Source organism: Diabrotica undecimpunctata, chromosome 10 (genome assembly GCF_040954645.1).
Source record: "Diabrotica undecimpunctata isolate CICGRU chromosome 10, icDiaUnde3, whole genome shotgun sequence".
Classification (NCBI taxonomy): domain Eukaryota; kingdom Metazoa; phylum Arthropoda; class Insecta; order Coleoptera; family Chrysomelidae; genus Diabrotica; species Diabrotica undecimpunctata.
Genome location: NC_092812.1, coordinates 76291747 through 76308353, shown reverse-complemented (window position 1 = coordinate 76308353; position 16607 = coordinate 76291747). Strand labels below are relative to the sequence as shown.

At 34.4% G+C, this 16607-nt stretch overlaps 1 protein-coding gene across 1 annotated transcript in view; it reads right to left on the bottom strand.

Moving 5' to 3' along the window:
• The window catches only part of LOC140451773 (uncharacterized), a 21085-nt gene extending 6153 nt beyond the window's left edge, over window positions 1-14932 (bottom strand). The window contains exons 1-2 of the mRNA XM_072545625.1: window positions 14756-14932; window positions 14380-14674 (exon numbers count right to left, since the gene is read on the bottom strand). Of these exons, the coding sequence (XP_072401726.1) occupies window positions 14380-14674; window positions 14756-14932 (472 nt within the window). The remainder of the gene's footprint in view (window positions 1-14379; window positions 14675-14755) is intronic.
• Between the last annotated feature and the right edge of the window lie 1675 nt (window positions 14933-16607).

Here is a 16607-nt window from a genome sequence, read left to right as displayed (position 1 = left end):
AGAGTTAGCTTCTCCCTCCCCAGTCGCAGACATATCGTTGGGAGACTTTACTTGTTTATTATCTTGGATATTCTGGGAAATGGGGCATCGGAGAAGCCTTTCTGTGGCGACGTAGTATCAGTAGGAGAGGTATTTGTATGAGATGCTCAGGAGTTTGCTCATTGGGGATTGGATCTACAACTATCTCTTGATTATGAATCTCCCGTTCGACTTCGCTTCTGATCATATCCCCTCTCTGGGATAAGATTTTTTTCTTCTAATTACCCGTTATTGGTCTGCTACTCGTTGTTCAGATACTTGGATTTCTGGGTTCTCTCTGCAAAATTCTGCATACAGCTGTTGTCGATAGCTGATCGTTTCTTGATTAAGGTTTGTCATCTTATAATAAAAGCTCAAAATATTTTCATTCATTGCTAAGAGGCTTGTCCCTCTTGAGTTAGCGCCTGCTGATGTTCCAGCGCAGGACCTTGAGAGGACCTTGAGCGAGTGGAGCACTTGTTGTTGTTTGGCGTGCTTTTGGATGTTGTTGTTGGGCTGTAGCTGATTGTATGATAGGGACCCGTCTTCTTAACACCCTGTTACCGATATCCCGCATGTTGTCATGTCCAGCGCCCGCTCTAGACGTGCCCTGCCGATACCCAAGCAGCGACCCTAAACATAAACGATCAAACTCCATTCTCATATGTGTGCATTTTATACCTACCGTCAGGTTTTCACTTTATCTTTTTTAAGAGCCAATCTAAGAGCATCTGAAAAGCGTGAAAATAATTCTTCTATTAAAATTGTTTTAACAATTATTCTATTTGACATTTTATCTCTTTTTGGTACTATAATGAGCATCTGAAGGGCTTCTTTGCAACAAATTTATGTTCTAAAAGTTTAATTTGAGCTTCATTATTTTCAACCCGTTTTTGTCAAATTTATGTTTTGCAAAAATGTTGCCATATTTATTTTAATTTTGCAATTAATGTTTCGTCCCACAAATACCGACTCACAGTTAATTTAAATTCTGGATACCCCTGTACCATAAACAAGTTAACAATTGGACTTAATAACACACGCGTCAAATAAAAGATTCGCGCACACAACAAAGTAAATACCAGCTTCAGGGGACATGAGATTCTCGGAGTAAGGTGATTTTCGAAGATCAAAGACTTAACCTTCCTGACCCCCCAAAGTTAGTTTCCTCCTCCCCAATCGCAGACGTATCGTGAAGAGGCTTTACTTGTTTATGATCTTGGATGCCCTGGGAAATGGGGCATCCGAGAAGGATGCCCCATTTCCAGTTTTCAGATCATCTATCAGTAATTGTAAAATGCAAAATAAACCTACAAAAGATCAATGAGAGAAGAAAAGAATACATCAACACAAGGAAAACAAAATATAAAGAGAATGGATGAAAATCGACTAAATAAACAAGTACTAAATTAGTGTAGAAGGGGCAGCCATAACTCAGTCTAGGTACTGATTTGATCTCGGCAGACAACAGAAATTTTTCAATTTTTAAGTGGCTGAGCCGCCATCGTGCTTCGGAGGGCACGTAAAGCCGTTAGTTCCCGCTACGGAAGTAGTCGTTAACACTAAAACCAGAACCAGATGATTCCACGAATGCAATAAGCCAATTGGCTGCAGTATGACTGGTTATAACAAAAAAAAAAAATAAAAAAAAAACAAGTGTACGACGTCTCTTGAAAAAATGGAGCGAAGTTTGAAGGCTGAACAGGAAACAAATGCATATTCCCTGAAATAAAGACGATAAAAAACAAGGAGTATCCAGCATATAGATATAGCGATTTGTATAAAAAACTTCACACAAGAGGAAATCTTTAATTAATTTTATTAAACGTTCATATAAAATTTACAAAACATCATTTTATCTTGCAACAAATAATAATCGATTCGTCGATTTCTATTTTATTTAGGATTTCTTTGCATAAACTTTGTCTTCAGTTTTCAGTTGTGATAGATTTGCCGACCCTTCATGATTAAATTTAACTTTGGATTTTTCCTTTTCTCTTCCAATCTTTGCTCTTTCGAGTTTATGAAACAACTTTATATAGACATTTAAATCGATATCAATTTTCCAATAACCCACTTTTAATTACTTGAATTTTTTGTTGGTTTGGACAGACATATATTCTCAAATCTCATCTTTTTTACAGTGATAAACTTGTCTAGATTTCATTCGCTCGAGCCGTTTGCGAAAGACTGGCGTCAAACCTTTCTATTGATCTGTTGTATCATTGGTGCTTAATGTTCGAATACATTTGAATGCTGAATTTCACGACTCATGTCGCGGTGTTGTCTTGAGTTTATATAAAATCTGTAACTCTGCAATAGATTTTATTTCCCTCAGAAACTGTAAAAGCTTTGTATTTTAAAATACATTAATTTTAAATATAAATTATACCAACTATGTTTATGAATTATTTAAAATAAAGATAGGTTAATGAAAATAGTTATAATCCTTATAATTTATTTCTTAATGTTTGAAATGACGAAAATTAAAGATCAAAATGCTAATCAGGCTTATTTAATTAATGAATCATTAGCGTGCTCAGTGACAAGTATATTTTATTGTCGAATATTAGCTAAAAATAAGGTAAGTTTGATCAGATCTATTGATATATTAAAATAATAAATTTACTTTCTTGTTGTTAGTATTTGCCCCAAATTCTTACTGTTCCCGTACGCGAACATTGCTTTCCCGTACGGGAAATTTTGCCACTGAAAAAAATTTATAGCTCGTTTTTAGCAAATTGGTAGAATTTTTTATTGCATTATTGGTTTAAATAAATTAATTTGTATGAACTTGCAGTAATTTTTTTAGAAAAAAAAAATGGATGAATTTGAAAGTATTCTAACAACATCGTTTTACAACAATAAAGCAAAAACTACTCAGCCCTTTAAGTTACGACAAATTCCTTCTGAAAGTGAAGATTCGGAACTATCTGATGAAGATAACTTTGAGCGGTTAGCTGGACAAACCACCCGGACCAGAGTAATTATTGACAGTCAAGTCACACCCAATGTGTAGAGGTATTTGCTTAGTTGACAATGACCAATTAAAAAACTAAATTTCAAGCGTAGGTTTTCCTGGTCATTCCCAAATACTTCTTGGAAGCTGACTTTTCAAGGTTACTAAGTGTTACCTTGGCAAGTCTACATCCTTGCCCTTCTTCCCATCTTTTCACGGTTTGGGTGTGGGAGTGACATTTCACAATTTCCATGATTGTTGTAGTTGACCAACCAAAAAGATCCCTAGGTCCTTAGAGTCTTAGGCCTGCCGCCTTCCTAGCTAATTGATCAGCAATAAAGTTGCCTTTATTCCTATTGTGTCGTTTAACCCACTTTAGGATGATGTTACTACCATCCGAAGCTTAAGTCAGTGACTGGTGACACTCCATTACTAACGCAAATGTGACACGTAGTCTATTCATTACCTTTTTGGGTTTTCTCTTTTGCCGCTATGAAGATACCAGCCAGTTATGTCTGAACTAAGCTGGCTTTTTTGTTCATATCATACTTTATTCTTAGGTTCATTTATCTGGAGTATATCCCACATCTTGAGCCTTCTTCCAACGGAGGAAGCCTTCTTCCATTTTGGAGGCAACGGTGTATTGTCCTCCGGAGGCGTGTCAGCCGGGAGCTGACAGCCGTGCCGGACGCATCAAGGAATTTGGATATCGGTCAAAATACTTGGGAATGCTAAGTTTGGCCAAATCCAAATTTCTAATTGATTCGATGCAGGGAAATTCCACTTTTGCTAAGTAAAACAAAGGATTTGTTTTACATAAAAGCAGGTAGATTTTCTCTCATCGATCAGTCGAGCTTGCCTCTTCTACTGTAGACCTAGTCGGTGCTATTATTGTTCCAACTAAGTTATTGTTTTATTTCTGATTTCCTATATACCATTTTTATTTTAGCATTATTGTATATTCAGACCTTTTCAGGTTAGAATATTACATTGATCTATATTTGTTCATGTACTGATTGTTTGATATTTTATTTGATTATTTTGATTGTTTATTTTTCTTGTATTTTGTGTCTAAGTTGTTCTTCCGTAAGTTAAGAACACTTAGAAATATTTAATCTTGCTTTTTCTATTTTATATTTTGATTTGTACTTTGTCTAAGTAGTTCTTTCCGGTAAGTCAAAGAACTCTTAGAAATATTTCTCTGAATATTTGACTTGTTATTTTAATTGTTTGTCTAAGCCGTTCTTTTCCGGTAAGTCAAAAGAACACTTAGAAATATTTTCATAATCATTGTTGCATTATTATTTCCGATATTTTATCTAAGATATTTTCTTCCTTAAGTTAAGAAAATACTTAATACATTTGTCTCTTTCATTTTCTATTTTATGCTAAGTTGTTTCTTCCGTAAGTCAAGAAACACTTAGCAATATTTCCACATATTTTACTATATTTGATTTTCTTGTTTATTTTCTGTTCTAAGTTGTTTCTTCCGTAAGTCAAGAAACACTTAGACATATTTCTATAATCTGTTTCATTTTTGCATTTCTCGTTTTATATTTTGAGTATTTTATTTTTCCACTCTAAGTCGTTTCTTCCGTAAGTCAAGAAACACTTAGAAATATTTCCATATTTTACTCTCACATTTACATATTTCATTTATATATATTTCTGTCGTAAGTTGTTTCTTCCGTAAGTCAAGAAACACTTAGAAACATTTTTTTTTCTTTGCATTATATTTTTATACCATTTAATTTACTTGTTTACTAAGTTATTCCTTCCGTAAGTCAAGGAATACTTAGATCATTTTTACCTATCTCTTTTCCATTTTTGTTCTGTTACTTTGTAACTGTTCCTTGGAACCGTTACCTATAACAGATATTTGTCACTGGAACTGTTATTTATAACAGCGGTGGCATTTAACCTTTCTACCAGCGACAAACCAAAGATGGTGAATACCCGATCCAATTCCGGGGATAGGAAGAAGCCCGAAGAGCCGGCGATGGGTCCTACAGGCCCAAATGCCCCCTCTCGGCAACAGTATATGCAATATATACTTGCCACGTTTAACTCCCTATCCTGTCTTGTTTCGATTTTTTAGGGTTTGTCAAAAACAAACTTTGGTTTAATTGTGTCACAGCCTGCCTGTAGAGGGGATAGCGCATTGAGCTCTCCCCGCCAGAAACGAGTTCTTAATTGTCCCATTCCTACATCAAGGTTTGCATTCACTGAACGTAATCACATAATTGTCACCAGCACCACCTCTTTGACATATATGTCTCGAGGGGTGATGCCAATGACAACTTAATTGCAGCACTTAATGTTGTTTGCATGGCACCTGTTATATTTAGGCAAGTCATTCACTGAATATGGTTTACTTTGTTTATCGCTGTTGCCTGTAGCACTTTTTTACTCAAGCAATAAGAAAGTTAGCATTAGCGCAATGACGGCAGTGTAGATCTAGGCGATCACCCCGAGCAAAAGGCCCCAGGTGCGTCCGACCATTTTTCGACACTGCTCATAGGCAATATATGCTCTTTTAGCTCTAGCATCTAAGTGGGAGTTCCATATTAACTTTCTGTCAAGGGTAATACCAAGTTATTTCACCTCGTTAGAAAAGTTAAGACTGTAATTTAGAATCCTTGAGGTATTAAGCCCGTGATTCTTCATTTTCTGGTGAAGAGGACCATATCTATTTTCTTAAGATTTATAGATAGTGAGTGTTCCTTGCACAATGTTTCTATTAGTCGGAGAGCAACTTGTAATCTCTCACATAGTGTGTTCTCAAACTTACCGCTTTGCAGGACAGCAATATCGTCTGCATAGGCTATTGTGTAGAATTCGTTGCTGCTGAGTTGGTCAACCTTGGTGTCTAGAACTATGTTCCAGTGGTGTGATGATAGCACCCATCCCGCTGGACATTTCTCGTAACCATGTCACTAACAGAAACGTCTTCTACATTTACACTGATTGCTTTATTAGAGAGTATACTGAATATCCATTCGCTCAGGACCAGGGAAACACTCTTGACATTGAGCTGTTGGGTGATTGTTGAGAATGTGGTTTTATTAAACGCTTCCTTAATATCTATGAATATACCTAGGGTGAATTTTTTATGATCCAGCGATTTTTCAATTCTTCCCACTACTTGAGGCAGTCCAGAATCGGTAGATCTTCCCGCAGGTATATGCATGCTGATTTGGGTGAAGTGGGTTATCAACCAGAACTTCATCCCTCATGTACCTCTCGCATAGTTTTTCCATCATTTTCAACAGAAATGATGTTAGGCTAATTGGTCGGAAATCTTTTGGTAAAGTCTAGTCCATCCTATTTGGTTTTGGTATAAAGACCACACGTGCCTCTCTCTACTTGATGATGTTTGTTTTTATTAGGATCTCAGTACTTTCGCAAAGGTTGAAAGTTTTGCTTCCATCTTCCTTCGTTAATATGCCGATATGCCGATGTGGGTACTTTGAGAGCGCTTTTTGTGGCCTGGAAGCCTACTGAAAATCTTCGATTTTCTCACAGTAGGCTCTCCAAGCAGATCTTTGTTTTTGTCTGCAAATTTGCTTAAACTCTCTGAGATTTGATTGATAAGAATCCCAATCTTCTTTGAATTTGGTGCATTTTGCTCTATTAAAAGCGGTTTTTGCTGTCTTTTTGAGGTATTCCAGTTCAGTGCACAAGATTTGGTTTTGTGACTTTCCTGGACCATCCTTATCGGGCAGGAATTTTTATAAGCAAAGCTTATTGTATATTCCAATTATGTATTAGTTCCTGGAGTTAAAGCCTTTTCATTCCGCAGAGTTTCTTGTAAGAGTCGGTTGTAGAGTTCTACATTCGTCCTCCTAAGGTCGCGAGGTTTGATAAGGCTATTTTGTAGACTAATAGTGTAGGTGGAATCTACAGTTACAAAATTTACAATTATTAATGAAACACCCTGTATATCAAAAATGGATATTATTACGTATATATAATAACGGATTGATTACGGCTGTCGCCGCTTCTCCGCCCCCAATTTCCATCTTTTCTGTCATATGCGGTTGCCTCTTCTAAGTCTCTTGCCGCCATTGCTTCATCAATATCGTTGCGTCAACTTCTACGTGATCGTCCTCTCTTTCTTCCTTCAGGAGGGATCCATTCCAGTACTCTTCTAGACCATCTGTACTCTGACATTCTTTTAACATGTCCGAACCAGATTAATTGTTTTCTTTCTATGTCATCATTGATATTTCGCTCCATTTTCATTTCGTTTCTTATTTGTTCGTTTCTAACTCTCTCCAGCTTTGATCTACCGCCGCTTCGTCTCAGATAATCCATTTCTGTCGTCATAAGTTTGCTTCTATTAGCTTTGGTGACATCCCATACTTCCGAACCGTAAAGTGTAATACTTTGGACTATACTACCGTAAAAGTGTTTTTTGGTTTCTCGTCGAATTGTTTTTTGCCAGAGAAGAGAGTTTAAGGCATGGGTCGCTGCTCTGCCCTTGTTTATTCTTTCCCTGATTTCATCTGCGCTATTTCCCTTCTGGTTGAAAATGACCCCCAAATATTTGCAGGATTGCACGCCTTTGATTTTGTCATCTTCCAAGACTATGTCTTATATCTAGGTCTATATTATTACGTACTTACTGTAAATTTTTCAGCAAAATGTCAGCAAAAGGGATTAGAAACCACTTTTTCTGTTATTTGAAAATGCCTATCAATATATACCTGTGTGTTTGTTTGAAAATTGTCAATATCATTTAAGCTATACATATTAACAATTGTGGATTTAACTAGACAAAAGTGAACTCCCTTTACAGACGGTCATAACGGTTAGAGGGTTAAGGTTAACAAAGGAGAACGCACTCAATATATTTGTTTTGTGACTGTGCGTCATATAGATTTAACCTGTATAACATGACGATAAAAGATGTAGCTGTATATACATAAGATATTTATTTCTTTTAAGTGATGTATAGTGGATAAATAGCAAATCAAGGAATAATATGATAATGATGATTATGTAACACTGCTCAAACTATAATAAACAATAATAGGCTGACACTAAATAGGAAATGCTAAAAGGATCTTTTAAGGGGCGCTAAGGATCATCAAGGGTTGTGGAGATATAAATAAGAAAAATTTAAATAATGTCTCATATTTGTCATAATAAGTTCATTTGTATTGCATAAATTTGGCTACGTTTTGAACCATTATGTAAGCATTATTATTTAAAATCCCTTTTTCTGGTTACGAAAAAAGCAATAAAGCCTAATAAGTCTTTGTTTAGAATAGGACCCGAGTGTAAGAAATAATAAAAAGCTGTGAAGCCTCGTTCATTATCTAACAGGTTATTTAAAAGAGTGCTTTAATCTATTACAAATCAATGGTGCGACCAGAAAAGAAGCCATTGCAGCTTTGTTGAGTCATACATATTTATACTAAAACTATAAATTAAAGCTCAAACAAATAAACTGTTATCATGAAAAGAATCGTGCGAGTCATGCCAACTCTAATGCTTGCTTTGTTACCCGCCGAAGAAGACAACACATTCTTGGTATCAATAATGGTTAGATTCAAAAGAATACCGACTGAAAGTTTTGGGCGGATGAAATCTCAACACTACTCACATTATTACCTACTTTTATCGATACGAAACCTCTACACAAAATTCAATGGTTTGTTTTAATCCACAGTCATTTTCAACACCGAATTAGTAATATAATGCCCACTCTAAAAAAAGGTAAAAATAAGAAACAAAATGAACAAAAAACGACCAAAAATTTATTAAAAAACATGTAAAGCAGATGTATATATTTAAGTATAACCGTTGATGTATAACTATAAGAAGCATTTGCAGTTAAGATCAAGTACACACTGAAAATAAACATTTTGCAATATATAAATATATAAAGGGTCTTCCAATAGGACTTTCGAACGAAGCTACATCTGTCAAATTGGCTGCCATTTGTTCAGTCTGTTTTGCCAAATTACCATGGATCGATATAAAGTACTATAACAGCTGCAAACGATAAAATTGTATTATTAAAATGAGTATTCTCTTCGAGCTACGTTCCACGCGCTTCACCCATTTTACGGTCGCCATAATCGTCATACTAAGAGGACTATTCGCAGAGTAGTGGTTACATTGGATTCCACTGGTTCAGTAAACAATCAACCAACACCCATACATCGACGAAACACAAAATCTACAAAGAACATTGCCGCTGTCCGTGAGAGTGTGTGTAGTTGATTTTATTTCGCTCACAAGAACTCTGCCTTTCACTGACCACAACTTGGTGAATTGTACATCGTGACTTAGACCTACATCTGAACAAAATTTAACTGACCCAGGAGCTGAAGGTAAATGGCCATAGCAAACGACGTGTGTTCGTTGAATGAGCTCTTGAGCAGTTAAAAACAGACGAATCTACGTAGATTCGGCCTTTACGGTCAACAGCAAGCGCTGCAGGTCAATGATTACCAACTTATTTTGGTCTAAATTGGATGATGTGGACACCAAAAACATGTGGTTTTAACAAGATGACTCTACGGGCCACACAGCTCATTGTCACACGTACTACATTGGACATTCTGCACGAGCGATTTGGGAGTATGGTCATCTCACGTGGAGGTGACGTGAACTGGCCACCGAGATCGTACGATTTGACCCTGTTAGACCTTTTCCTAACAGTAAATCAACAACCTCTTTCATCTGAACCTATTTGGTCAACAAAACATCGTTCACAAAATAATATGTCTCTAGCTTAGTACAACTAAGAATATTGATCAATGTGAAAGCAACAGAAATAAACGAAAAGAAGGATCTCCTGTCATGTTATCTCCCACCCAATCTCCATTATTTAATTTTCAATTTGGTCCAGCAAATCCAAATAAAACAAATACAAGTGATATAGACTTAATGAAATATAACTTGTCTAAATCTTTGTTTACATAGTTTGATAAATTTTTTTTATATAAAATATAAACTACCGATGATATAAAAAATATAAATAACGAAACTCTTAAGCATGATATTATTCTACTATTGGAGGATACTTTTATAAAGATTATGCAATGGAATGCACGTTCTGTAATATGTAATAAAAATTATTTTATTCAATTTTTATTAGAAGAGAATGTAGATATAGTTTTATTGAGCGAAACTTGGTTTTAAAAAAATGTAGTATACATCTTATGTATACGGTTATCTTATATATATCTTATATATAAGGTTATAATCTTATGCTGAAAGATCGTGATGATGGCTACAGTGGAGTAGCCATTCTAGTTAACCCTCTTAATTTTAGAGTAATAAATGTCATTAGCAACTTTAATGATGAAATTCTGGTTTGTGGGTGCATAGTAAATTATGAAAAAAAAAACAATTAAATTTTATCGAGAGCACCAAAAACTAAAACAGATGATTGGAATAAAGTTTTTTTCTTAAATAAAAGCCCCTTATAATAGGAGGAAATATGAATGTACATAATATATTATGAGGATCTAACAAAAATGACAATACTGGGAAGCAACTAGAGATGGTTGCAGATGATCTAGAGTTAGTAATATTAAATACTAGTGAACTTACATGTTTAAATCGGTCTGGTGTTAATGATTATCTGTTGAATATTACTTTCAGTTTTTTAGATATTGCAAATAAAATGACATGGTCTGTTTTCTCAGACACACTTAGTTCGAACCACTACCCTATTTTAATAACAGTACCAAACACCTTCCGTTCAAATGAAAAAATTTTACGTAAAAATAAATGGAATATTAAAAATGCAAACTGAAAACTGTATACAGATGTTGTAGACTTTCTCTTTGAGATTAGTATGGAATTTGAAAACACAGACGAAAAGTATTGCTTTTTTATTAATAGTATAAATGAGGCTGCAGAAAAGGCAATATCTGCTTTCAACCTTTCACTATCAAGAATCATCTCCCGCCTCCTTGTTGGGATAATGAGTGTAGTAATGTTGTCAATAACAAAACGAGCTATTATATTATATAAGTAATCTCCTACAATGGTTAATTACATATAATGCCAAAAACTTGTATCAGAAGCCAAAATATTTTTAAAAAATAAAGCCAAAAGGAACTGGATTGATTGATGCTCACAAAGTTGAATAGAAATATACCATCAGTAAGTTTATGAAAACAAGCTAGAAAATTAAATAGGAAACTAATTTCTTCCATAAAAGGATTTGTCCATACCTTAGAGGAACAATTTTTGACCAGATTGCTCCACTGTTTGTAAAAAATTGCAAAACTTGTGCTTATTCTTTCAATAAGGAATATTATTTTTTGTTGGAACCTTATGATACTTCAGAAATGGAATATGCCTTAAAAAATCTAAATAATACTTGTTCAAGTTTTAAATAGTATCAAATATCCAATGTTATTATATGTTCCCAACAGTTCCAAAATTTTACTAATGGAAATATTTACTGATATAATCTCTAATCATTAATAACTCAGTAATACCTCAATTTAAAGATGTAATTATTACCTTCACACTCAAACAAGGGAAAGATCCTAATTCCGATCATTCATATAGACCTATCTCACTTATTAACATAGATGATTAAACATAGATTGGAATGGTGGCTAGATCAAAAGAAGTTACTTTCAGACATACAATTTGGATACATAAAAGGTTGTGTTACTATAGATGCACAATTGCTAGATACTATCCTTAACTTTTATTTCTGCAGAAAAAATTATCTCAGAACAAACAATAATAAACTTATAGGTCCTCGTTATAAGAATCAGGGACTACCACAGGGATCAGTTCTAGACCCTCTTTATTTAATATCTATACTGCAGATTAACATAGCATTTTCATTGAAAATATCAGTTTTAAAATAATACAGTATGCTGATTACTTTCTAATATATTCCCTGCTGATAATTGTATTCAAACATTCATTTCAAATTTCATATTATTAATTATGGATACGTATAATATGGCTCAGCAAGTAAAGATATACTAAAAACAATAGATATGTTTCAAAATGCATTAATCTGTTTGGGTGCTATAAAATCGACGTTTATTAATGCTCTACATATGGAAACTTTAGAAAATCCCTTGAACTATAAAAGAAAATACCTCAGCCAAAAATTTTTTAATATACCATATTGCAACTCTACTCTCTACTCAAATATTAGCAAACTGAATAAAGAAGATTTAACTAATACCACTTCTATATCATAAAGCAAGTTGACAGCAAGGTTTGTTTTTGTTGATAATTGTTTTACCCTCAATTGGTTTGGTTAAATATAAATAGATTATATATAGATTGGAAAGATCTCATAATCTTATGATACAATATTCCTAAATTCAACTGAACCAATCTCAATGACAGTATTGATTATGATAGGAATAAAGTAAGTGACATTTTTAATAGACTTGGTTTGCAGCAGAATGAAGTTACTATAAGTCGAGATATACGAGTGGGCAAACCCTCAGGTAAGAATAGGCCTATAAAAGTCATATGTAATGATGCCACAGTTAAATTAGCTCTTAAATATGGAGGTAAACTTCGTGGAACCACATTCAAGATCTCCAAAGACCAGACAAAAATGGAACAAGATGCATACAAGGCTTCCAAAAAGGAATTAATGGAAAGAACATCTACTGGGGAGGTTAACTTGATTATTCGTTACCTTAGTGGTGTACCAACCGTGTTAGTAGCAAAAGAAAAAAACAAGTCTCTACCCCAGTAACTGTATAATACCAAAAATGTAGGTGGTCTACGTAACAAACTTCTAAAAAGTATTACATTTCTAAATATTTTAGTTGAGAGTAACTTAAACAAGAGCACAATGAATAGTGAATTAAAGTGTAACGGTCATAACATTTATAGGAGTGATAGAAACAGTATAACGAGTAGTGGAGAAATGGAGGTGGAGTTCTAATATTCATTAATAACAATTTTTTCAATCTCAGTTTATTTCTATTATTAAAGATAGCATAGATCAGCTATACATCAGTCTCTCCCATTTTTCGCCACTCTTCACGGTTCTGTGCTTCTTGTTACCATTTCTTGGATATTCGTCCAATGTCGTCCATCCACCGTGTTGGTGGTCGTCCTCTGCTGCGTTTGTCTTCTCTTGGGCGCCAGTCAATTAGTTTTCTGGTCCATCTTGTGTCTTTCAGTCTCGCTATGTGACCTGTCCAATTCTATTTCAGCTTGGCTATACGTTCGACGACATCACTGATACCTGTTCTTTACCTTAAGTCTTGATTCCTTATTTTGTCTTTTTTTGTCACGCCGAGAATTGATCTTTCCATGCGCCTTTGTGCCACTCGCATTTTTATTGCTGTTGTTTTTGTGAGCGTGAGAGTTTCTGCTCCTTATGTCATAATAGGAAGAACGCATTGGTCAAATGTCTTCCGTTTCATAGCTATCGGGATGTTGCTCTTAAAGATGTCTCTTAGTGAACCATACGCCGCCCAAGTTGAAATTCGCAGGTCTGGTTGTCCTTACCTATTCTGATTTGATGAATAAGATATATGTACTTTTCTGTCAATTCTACCACTTGATTTTGGATGATTAGGTGTTCGCTGGGAACTAAATTGGTCATAAATTTGGTCTTACTGATGTTCATTTTTAGACCTATTGTTGAAGATACGTTTTCTAATTCTTGTACCATTTGTTGTGCTTTACCCAGATCTTCGGTAATAAGTACTATGTCGTCGGCAAAACGCAGATGATTGAACATTTCTCCATCTATTTTTATTCCTCTATTTTCCCACTTTAGCATTTTAAAGGCATATTCGAGGACCGTTATAATATAATGTGTAGTAGTTCTTCTCTATTTGATGTGAGGACTTCTTCTTTGTTCTTTAGTTTGTGTATTTCGCATTTTCCATTGTTTAGTAGTCTTCTCGGGACTTTCACACTTTTATTCTCTTCTATAGTTCGCTGGACTTTTTCATTCTTAAATTTCCTTAAATCTTTCCTTATAGCTTTTGATACTTCTTTGTTTATTTTTCGCAGTTCTTCTTCGTCAATACTTTCTTTTCCATTGATTTTTCTTTTAGTTTCCATTAGTTGCTTTGTTTCAATGGTTCTTTTTTCGTCTTGGCGTCTTTTAGGGCGGCATTTTACTTGAGCCTCTCGAATAGCTTCTACGATATTTTCGTTTAGGGCATTTACATTATTCATGCATTCATTTTGTTGTAGGATTTTATTGATATTGCCTTGATATTCATTTAAATTCGTTGGGTCGTTCCATATTGGTTTGGCTTTCTTCCTAATAATTTTGGATCTTTCTGTTATTAAGTCTAATTTTAGTTTGGCTCTTACCACTCTATGATCGCTGCCTGTGGTAAAGCTATTAAGGACTGTGACATAGTTGAATATATATTTTTTGTCAGTAATTATGTAGTCTATCTCGTTTTTGGTCTTACCATCTAAGCTTTTCCACGTCCATCTTCTGTGATCTTTTTTAGAGAAGAAACTATTCATCTGGTATAGATTTTGTTGTAATAGAAATTCTAGTAGTGTTTCTCCACGTTCGTTTCTGCCTTTGGATAAAAATTTACCTAGTGCTGTTTCTTGTTCATCCTGATTTAGACCGATCTTTGCGTTAAAGTCACCACATATAATCGTATTGTGTGTTAGTGTTTCTTTCAGTGCCGCAGAGATGTCATCGTAGAAGTCTTCAATCTCCTCATCCGGATGGTCCGTTGTTGGTGCGTATACCTAAATAATCTTTATTTTATACCTTCGGTTTAGCTTTACGATTAAATAGGCTACTCTTGTGGATATACTCTTTGTAATTACTATGTCATCTGCAAGTCTTTTGTGTATAAAGAAACCGACTACCCCGATTGATTCGGTTTCACTACCTATACTGTACAATATATGCCCTGATTTTAGTGTTATCAGGTTTTCTTCATGTCGTCTTACTTCACTGACTCCAATGATATCCCATTTTACTTTTGACATCTCGATTTCCATTTCAGTGAGTTTTTCTTCAGATAATAATGTTCTGGCATTGTAGGTACAGATAAAGAGTGTTAAAGGTTTTTTCGTCTTTCGCGTCGTCAGTTTTTTGCCCCCCCCCCCCCCAGAATCCTTGGGACAGACTGATAAATCAGTATGACAGTTAATTTGTTATAGGGGTGTGTTATTTCTCCTTAAATGCCTCGAGAGTCATATATCCAACACTGTCACTCCGTTGAAAATATTGTTCAGCTGTTTCCCTCAGTTTATATGGATATATTTGGTGACTACAATTTACAGATTGCATTAGGGTCTAATGATGACTATGGTGTATTGGTTCATTGTCTAGGAGAAGATCCAGCTTTGGATGTTGCTCAAACACTTGGTTATTTAAAATTTTATCAAATTCTATATCAAATGAGAGAAATATATTTTTGGATACGGTTTTTTCCAGTGATTGGCAACTGAATGTTATAAAAGGGAGTGATCCTCTACTGAACTCAAGTTTACATCATATTGCATATGAATGTTGTTTAACGATCTCAAATATATATAACTCGTCAAGACTAGCTTATGAGGAATTTTTTTATGATTTTAAAAATGGCAATTACAATGAACTTAATAACTTTTTGGGCTCTATTAATTAGCAGGATTGCTTGGCTCACAATAATATAAATATTTTAACTAATATGTTCTATGAAATTCTTTCACTAGAAATTTTCTACTTTATACCTCTGAAGAGATACAGAACATTAACTTTTCCTAAATGGTTTTCCCATGAACTTTTGATATGCGAGAAAAGGTATGCTCACTCATTGTATATGAAATATCGTAACGATACCAATTATAGTAAATTTTTTCTTCTTAGGACAAAATGCAAACGTTTGTCTGGTATAAGCTTTAATCAATGTTACACGTATCGATGTTCTATTGAAAGACAATCCTAAATCATTTTTGAAATATATTAATGATAAACGTTCTAGTCACAGTTTACCAAATGGTATGTTTTACATGGATCAGTCTGCTTCTAATGGGCAAAAAATTGCTAATTTGTTCAAGGACTTCTTTCAAACGGTCTATACCCCTTCTAATAACCTTCACATTCCCAATATCCCCATCAATAACAATGTTGGCACAAATTATAATTTCTCTAAAATCTCCCTCACTGATATTTTTGATCGCATAAGTTCTCTTCCAAATAAGATTACCACTGGACTTGATGATGTTTCCAATTTAATTTTAAAAAAATATGTTTGCACTGTTATCATGCCATTACATACTTTATTTAATAACTCATTACAGTCATCTTTATTTCCTGATGTTTGGAAGAATAGTTTTGTTGGACTGATATTAAAATGTGGTCAAAAAGAAAACATTGAAAATTGTCGTAGTATATGCATTCAGTCTGCAATACCTAAATTATTTGATAGTTTGATAGCTAAACAGCTATCTTGGTTGTGTAGTGGACTTATCTCAGAGTCTCAGCATGATTTTTGTGCAAAAAACATCTACAGCTATTTTACTAATTTAGTTTGTTATCAGTTTGAGCTTGTGAAGTAAATCGAGGGTCGAAAATAGGTGGACGCTATATACTGATTTCAGTAAAGCATTTAATCGTGTTGATCATCAAATTCTTCTTGTAAAATTGCTTTCTGTGGGATTTCATGTTCAGTTTGTTGAATGGATCAAA